This window comes from Clarias gariepinus, chromosome 5, assembly GCF_024256425.1.
Source record: "Clarias gariepinus isolate MV-2021 ecotype Netherlands chromosome 5, CGAR_prim_01v2, whole genome shotgun sequence".
Lineage (NCBI taxonomy): Eukaryota > Metazoa > Chordata > Actinopteri > Siluriformes > Clariidae > Clarias > Clarias gariepinus.
The window spans coordinates 3,178,113-3,186,254 of NC_071104.1; the positions used below are offsets into that span (position 1 = coordinate 3,178,113).

At 43.1% G+C, this 8,142-nt stretch overlaps 1 protein-coding gene across 1 annotated transcript; it reads left to right on the top strand.

Annotated features, from left to right (window-relative positions):
- Positions 1-502: 502 nt before the first annotated feature.
- LOC128524466 (hemicentin-2-like) lies at positions 503-6,487 on the top strand. The gene is made up of 5 exons (XM_053497045.1): positions 503-559; positions 695-816; positions 991-1,087; positions 5,889-6,012; positions 6,356-6,487. The coding sequence occupies exons 2-4, from the start codon at positions 699-701 to the stop codon at positions 5,896-5,898; spliced, it is 225 nt and encodes a 74-aa protein (XP_053353020.1). The 5' UTR covers positions 503-559; positions 695-698; the 3' UTR covers positions 5,899-6,012; positions 6,356-6,487.
- The last annotated feature ends 1,655 nt before the right edge of the window (positions 6,488-8,142 follow it).

Below are 8,142 nucleotides of genomic sequence, written 5' to 3' on the forward strand. Positions count from 1 at the left end.
TTATATGAACACACATGTATCTTACATGTGATGATGGGGTAACATCATGGACCCTCCCCTAGTGCCCCTTGTCATTAGAGAAAGCAGCTCATTGGTCACTGCACATGTCAATCAGAAGGTGGTGCTGCCTTGTGAGGTGGAGGGAGACTCCGCCCTAGAGGAAAGATGGAGTCCCAGTTCTCCTTGGCAACAGGTAAATGATTTTTTTTGTTGAGAGAGTTAAACAGTCTTATAATGTTTTTACTTCACCAGAATCCTTTGAGGAAACGTTTAAAGTGAACGACGTTTAAATTCCTTTTCAGGTTTGTTTTGCTGCCGGACGGATCAATGCGAATGGAAAAAGTGCAGCTCAGTGACGCAGGCCGTTATTCCTCCAGCGTGTCTAACGGGGCGGGGTCAGACCAGCACAGCGTGGAGCTCAGAGTCTACGGTACACACACGTACACACACACACACACACCACTATGGTCTCTCAGTGGTTATGGCATTGGACTACTGATCGGAGGGTCCCAGGTTCCAGGAACAGACAAGCACTAAACACACACTCTGGAGAGTACAGGTAAATCACACACAACACACACACACTGAAGCTGTGAAATGATTAATAACAGTTACTCTTTACAATCACTAATAGATTTAAGAATTAGATGATAAAAGAATTTATAACCTCTGTCTGTGTGTGTGATGCCTTTAGGTTGATGTCTTCAGGGTCTCTCCTCATCATTTCTCCGTCTCTGGAGGATGAAGGATATTTTGAGTGCATAGTGAGCACCGAGGTTGGAGAGGAGCGAAGGGTCACCGAGGTCACGCTTCAAGGTAGAACAACCAAAGAACTGCTGGCTGATTATTGCTCAGGAGGAGAAAACACTGCGCTGAGATCAGTAGTTATAATGTTAGATAAGATTTAAGATAAAATAATTATATTAATAATTATAGTGATGTGTTCAGTGCCACGATCAGTAAGTTTCCTCTTGTCTCTTACCTCCGTAGTTCCTCCGTCCTTTGAGGATGATGTCACCAGTGTGACGGCCATTAAGGCGGAATCAGTGGTTTTGCCGTGTTACATCACAGGACGTCCATCAGCTGTGTAGGTCTGTGTGTGTGTGTGTGTGGGGGGGGGGGGGGGGGGGGGTGCTTTATGTAGGCATGTTAGAGATACCTGCTGTGAATCCAACGCATGATACACCTGCAGAGCACAAAACACGGCTGGAGTCGCACAGAAACACATCATTCTGTCTGTACACGGTAAGACTACACACGCACTGCAGTAATCAGACTACACACACACACACACACACACTGCAGACTACATAAAATAATTATTTAAGTTTGTATGGAATGTAAATGTGTATAAATTATTGGAGGATCTGGTAGACTTGTAGGAAATTCCAGTCCTTAACTATCGAGCAACTAACCTGAGTGATCAGTGAGAGTGGGGAGGACAGCATCTAAACATTCTACAAACCGGATTCCAAAAAAGTTGGGACACTTTACAAATCGTGAATAAAAACTGAATGCAATGATGTGGAGGTGCCAACTTTCAATATTTTATTTGGAATAGAACATTAATCACAGAACAAAAGTTTAAACTGAGAAACTGTATCATTTTAAGAGAAAAAAATATGTTGATTCATATTTTCATAGTGTCAACAAATCCCAAAAAAGTTGGGAAAAAGTAAATTTGAGCATAGCGAGGAGCTGGAAGACCAATTAACACTAATTAGGTCAATTGGCAACATGATTGGGTATAAAAAGAGCTTCTCAGAGTGGCAGTGTCTCTCAGAAGCCAAGATGGGTAGAGGATCACCAATTCCCACAATGTTGCGCAGAAAGATAGTGGAGCAATATCAGAAAGGTGTTACCCAGCGAAAAATTGCAAAGACTTTGCAGTTATCATCATCAACTGTGCATAACATCATCCAAAGATTCAGAGAATCTGGAACAATCTCTGTGCGTAAGGGTGAAGGGCGTAAAACCATACTGGATGCCCGTGATCTCCGGGCCCTTAAACGACACTGCACCATAAACAGGAATGCTACTCTAAAGGAAATCACAGAATGGGCTCAGGAATACTTCCAGAAACCATTGTCAGTAAACACAATCCACCGTGCCATCCACCATTGCCCGCTGAAACTCTACAGTGCAAAGAAGAAGCCATTTCTAAGCAAGATCCACAAGCTCAGGCGTTTTCACTGGGCCAGGGATCATTTAAAATAGAGTGTGGCAAAATGGAAGACTGTTCTGTGGTCAGACGAGTCACGATTCGAAGTTCTTTTTGGAAATCTGGGACGCCATGTCATCCGGCCCAAAAAGGACAAGGACAACCCAAGTTGTTATCAACGCTCAGTTCAGAAGCCTGCATCTCTGATGGTATGGGGTTGCATGAATGCGTGTGGCATGGGCAGCTTGCATGTCTGGAAAGGCACCATCAATGCAGAAAAATATATTCAGGTTCTAGAAAAACATATGCTCCTATCCAGACGTCATCTCTTTCAGGGAAGATCTTTTAACAAGATAATGCCAGACCACATTCTGCATCAATCACAACATCATGGCTGCGTAGGAGAAAAATCCGGTTACTGAAATGGCCAGTCTGCAGTCCAGATCTTTCACCTATAGAGAACATTTGGCGCATCATAAAGAGGAAGGTGCGACAAAGAAGGCCCAAGACGATTGAACAGTTAGAGGCCTGTATTAGACAAGAATGGGAGAGCATTCCTATTTCTAAACTTGAGAAACTGGTCTCCTCGGTCCCCAGACGTCTGTTGAGTGTTGTAAGAAGAAGGGGAGATGCCACACAGTGGTGAAAATTGCCTTGCCCCAACTTTTTGGGGATTTGTTGACACTATGAAAATATAAATCAACATATTTTTCCCTTAAAATGATACATTTTCTCAGTTTAAACTTTTGTTCCCTGATTTATGTTCTATTCTAAATAAAATATTAGAAGTTGGCACCTCCACATCATTGCATTCAGTTTTTATTCACGATTTGTATAGTGTCCCAACTTTTTTAGAATCCGGTTTGTAGTTCACCATAATACTCTACGTCCATGAGTGCCCCAGAACTACTCCTTTATCTAAGGCTAATCTAATTATAAAAATGCTTGATTAAATAAATAGGTTTTTAGCCTGAACTTAAACACTGAGACTGTGTCTGAGTCCCGAACACTATTTGGTAGATTATTCTATAATTTTGGGACTTGTAGTTTTCATAATACGCGGTACTGATAAGCAGCCTGCATTCTTTGATCTAAGTAGGCGTGGCGGATCGTAAGACATTATCAGCTCACTCAGATACTGCGGCGCGAGACCATTTAATGCTTTATATGTCAAGAGTAGTATTTTAAAATCAATGCGAAATTTCACAGGAAGCCAATGAAGTGAAGATAAGATAGGTGTGATGTGCTCGTATCTTCTGGTTCGAGTGAGGACTCTCGCTGCTGCATTCTGGACTAGCTGAAGCTTGTTTATGCACCTAGTTGAACAACCAGACAGTAAGGCATTACAATAGTCCAACCTAGAGGTGATAAAAGCATGAACTAGTTTTTCTACTAGCTTCAAATGAAAGGCTGGAATCTATAATCACACCGAGGTCTTTTACTGTTGCACTAGATAGAACAAAAAGGCCATCTAAAGTTACAGTGTGATCTAAAATCTTGCTTCTAGCGATGCAGCAGTTGTAGCCCATTTCCTGAAGACGCCTGTGTCTGGTGGCTCTTGATGCACTGACTCCAGGTTCACTCCACTCATTGTGAATCTCTCCCAAGGTCTTGAATCGACTTTACTTGACGATCTTCCTAGTACTGGACTCGTCCCTGTTGCTTGTGCACCTTTTTCTACCACACGTTTCCCTTCCAGTCAACTTTCCATGATTATGCTTCCACACACACCTTCTGTGGCTTACGCTCCATGTGGAGGGGGTCAGTGATTGTCTTCTGGACAACTGTCTTCCCCGTGTGTGTATTGAATTAGACTGACAGTCGCGCAGTATTAATATACAGTGGTGTAAAAAACTATTTGCCCCCTTCCTGATTTCTTATTCTTTTGCATGTTTGTCACACAAAATGTTTCTGATCATCAAACACATTTAACTATTAGTCAAAGATAACACAAGTAAACACAAAATGCAGTTTTTAAATGATGGTTTTTATTATTTAGGGAGAAAAAAAATCCAAACCTACATGGCCCTGTGTGAAAAAGTAATTGCCACCTGAACCTAATAACTGGTTGGGCCACCCTTAGCAGCAATAACTGCAATCAAGCGTTTGCGATAACTTGCAACGAGTCTTTTACAGCGCTCTGGAGGAATTTTGGCCCACTCATCTTTGCAGAATTGTTGTAATTCAACTTTATTTGAGGGTTTTCTAGCATGAACCGCCTTTTTAAGGTCATGCCACAACATCTCAATAGGATTTAGGTCAGGACTTTGACTAGGCCACTCCAAAGTCTTCATTTTGTTTTTCTTCTTTATTCAGAGGTGGATTTGCTGGTGTGTTTTGGGTCATTGTCCTGCTGCAGCACCCAAGATCGCTTCAGCTTGAGTTGACGAACAGATGGCCGGACATTCTCCTTCAGGATTTTTTGGTAGACAGTAGAATTCATGGTTCCATCTATCACAGCAAGCCTTCCAGGTCCTGAAGCATCCTGATGATACCCCAAGTACCCTCCTACCTGTCTCCCTGATCACATTGGCTGTAGTTGTCCAGTCAACTGAAAGCACCTCCTGACCACCCATAGCCTGTCTCAACTCCTCCCTAAAGACTTCACAACATTCTTCCTTTCTCAGCTTCCACCACTTTGTCCTCTGCTCTGCCTTTGTTCTCTTCGCCTTCCTCACCACCAGGGTCATTTTACACACCACCATTCTGTGTTGTCTGGCTACACTCTCCCCTACCAACACTTTGCAGTCACTGATCTCTTTTAGGTTACAACGTCGACACAAGATGTAGTCGACCTGAGTGCTTCTGCCTCCACTCTTATATGTCACCCTATGTTCCTGCCTCTTCTGGAAGAAAGTATTTACTACTGCCATTTCCATCCTCTTTGCAAAGTCCACCACCATCTGCCCTTCTACATTCCTGTCCTGAAGACCAAACCTGCCCATCACATTTTCATCACCTCTGTTCCCTTCCCCAACATGTCCATTGAAGTCTGCACCAATCACCACTCTTTCACCTCTGAGGATGCTCTGCATCACTTCATCTAACTCACTCCAGAATTTCTCCTTCTCTTTTAACTCACATCCTACCTGTGGGGCATAACCACTAACAACATTGAACATTATCCCTTCAATTTCCAGCTTCAGACTCATCACCCTATCTGATACTCTCTTCACCTCTAGAACATTCCTTACAAACTCCTCTTTCAGAATAACTCCTACTCCATTTCTTTTCCTATCCACACCATGGTAAAACAATTTGAACCCTGATCCTAAGCTTCTAGCTTTGCTACCTTTCCACCTGGTCTCCTGGACACACAGTATATCCACCTTTCTTCTCTGCATCATATCAACTAACTCTCTTCCCTTCCCTGTCATGGTCCCAACATTCAAAGTCCCTACTATCACTCCTAAACTCTTGCCTTTCCTCTTCTCTCTCTGCTTTCGAACACGCCTTCCTCCTCTCCTTCTTCGACCAACAGTAGCCCAATTTCCACCAGCACCCTGTAGGTCAACAGCACCAGTGGCGGTCGTTGTTAACCCGGGCCACGACCGATCCGGTATGGGAATTATATTCTTGATTCGCATCATTGATTTGGCAAATGTTTTACGTCGGATGCCCTTCCTGACACAACCCTCTGCATTTATCCAGACTTGGGACTGGCACAAGAAGACACTGGATTGCGCCCCCCCGTGGTTGCATTTTTTATTATTGTGTTTGTGTGTAGATATAAGTGAGTGTTTGAGGAGTGTATGTCCATCTCATCAACAATGCAAGAACACAGATGGAGGGTATCAGTGTTTTGACAGCTGTCCATCAGGAATGACTCAGGCTCAGAGCGGTGTGTGTGGGTAAGTGTGAGCAAACTGTAAGGATTAAAAATGCCTGAATTGGAAGGGTGATTATATATTGTGATTAAATGTGTTTGTGAAGTAGGACAAAAGGTTTTAGGAAACAGTGAACACCTCAGATACACTGTGTTCGTGACTACACTGTTCGAGACTGAGCAAACGTTCTGTCCCTGTCAGAGCTATAAGAGGAAAACCTAGAGAAAGACTAACAGAGGAAAGCAGGGGGAGGCAAATACTTTTTCTGGAGCAGACTTCCCCACATTAATGAGTGAGATGTTCTGAGTATATTATACTCAGGTATTGGAAAATTAGTGTAACAATATCTATTACACGTGTGTTTCAGATGTAGACGAGTGTAAAGACGGCAGTCACATGTGTCGCTACAGCCAAATCTACCAAAACACACTCTGTGGATATGTGTGTGTGTGTCCAAGAGGCTACCGCTTTCAGGGTGTGAGCAAACCGTGTGTAGGTGCGTCTCAGTGACACAGTCACGAGAAGAGGAAACACACGACACACACGCACACCGTACCACACACACCGCACTACATACCACATCACACACCACACACACTGTACCCCAGACCACATTAACCTCCACACACACCACATTACATGCAACATGCCACCCTACAGCACACAACTTCACACATCCATACACCACCACACCATGTGGCCAGTGTGTTACTTGCTCTCTCTCTCTTTTTCTCTTTCTCTCTCTCTCGCTCTCTGGTGTGTTAGATGTTGATCAGTGTGCACAGTCTCCAAGTCCGTGTGGGTATCAGTGCCGAAGTCCCCCGGGGACTGTCCTTTTGGTGGACGGCCGGTTGTGTGCTGGACTCGAGAGAGAAAATGTGTTTAGTAATCGAACTTGGGTTCGAGCGGGACTTCAGCCCCAGTTGGTGTCCACAAGGGGTCAAACACTAAGACTGCCACAATACACACAGCAGGGGGCACCATGGAGCAACTTACACACCTGCCCTCCTGGTTATACAAGCAAAGCCGGTAGCTGTGTGGGTGAGTCCTACATAATAGAAATAGAACAAAGAGGGAGCATGGACTTGTTGCATGATTTCTTGCATGTATGTATTAACGTTCTGTAATTCTGCTCCTCCTTCTGCTTAGACATTGATGAGTGTGTGATCAGAAAGCCAACACAAGTGTCAGAACTCAGTGGGAAGTTTTCTGTGTTTTTGCCCTTCAGGGTATCAGCTGATGTACCTCTTCATGTTTGACTGTTGGACTCCATTCAGGTCACATGACAATGCAAAGTTCAATATATTCACACATTCATTTGGTAAATTACATTTACCAAACCAAATGTGCTTTAACACGAGGGGGAGTTATCAGTGTTTGGACACTCCATGTCCTGCCAGCTATCACAGAGGAGGTCCTGGGTAAAAAAAAAAATATATATATATATATTTATATTTCAACAGTTAATAACGTCTGTGTGTGTGTAAGGTGCAAAGAAAGTAAAAAATAAACTTCATCTGACCTTGCCTTAAATTTAACCATCTTTAAATTAATTGTGAAGAGCAGTGTGTTAGATTGCACGGTGTTGAACATATTAGAAAACATTTACAAATCATAACCACTATAACCTGATGAAACAGATTAAATGTTTATCTAGAGTCCATAAGTCAACAAAGAGAAACATATGTGGTTGATATAAACGAACAAAAACAAATTAATCAAAACCCGTTTGATCCTCTTCTTATCCACAGACTGTGCTACAAGCCATGTTCTCATGGGTGTGCTGCAGGATCGTCTCTCCTCCTTCAGTATAAACTCATCACACTTCCTCTGGGAATTCCGGCTTAACACAACGTCATCTGACTGTCAGCATTTTCGGAGTCTGGTGTTTTTCAGGAGAGAACATTATTCACCATCCTCAAACAAAATGGAGAGATTACAGAACAGCTGTTTGGGATTAAAGACGAGGCTTTAAGAGGTATCATCTTTACCACTCGCTCTTTAAATCAGTCTGGTCTAGTGAATCTGAAGGTCTAAGCAACCACACTCAACCAGCAAGGACAAATCACTTACCAGAGTTTATTCATTATCTACATCTCAATTTCTGCTTATCCATTCTGATCCCTCAATCTCCAGTTATTCACACGTATCCCT

Excerpts from the sequence above, each read along its gene's own strand:
- LOC128524466 (XM_053497045.1), top strand. The coding sequence starts at position 699 with ATGTCTTCAGGGTCTCTCCTCATCATTTCTCCGTCTCTGGAGGATGAA. Across the intron at positions 817-990 it reads CACCGAGGTCACGCTTCAAG|TTCCTCCGTCCTTTGAGGAT; the intron begins GTAGAACAACCA and ends TTACCTCCGTAG.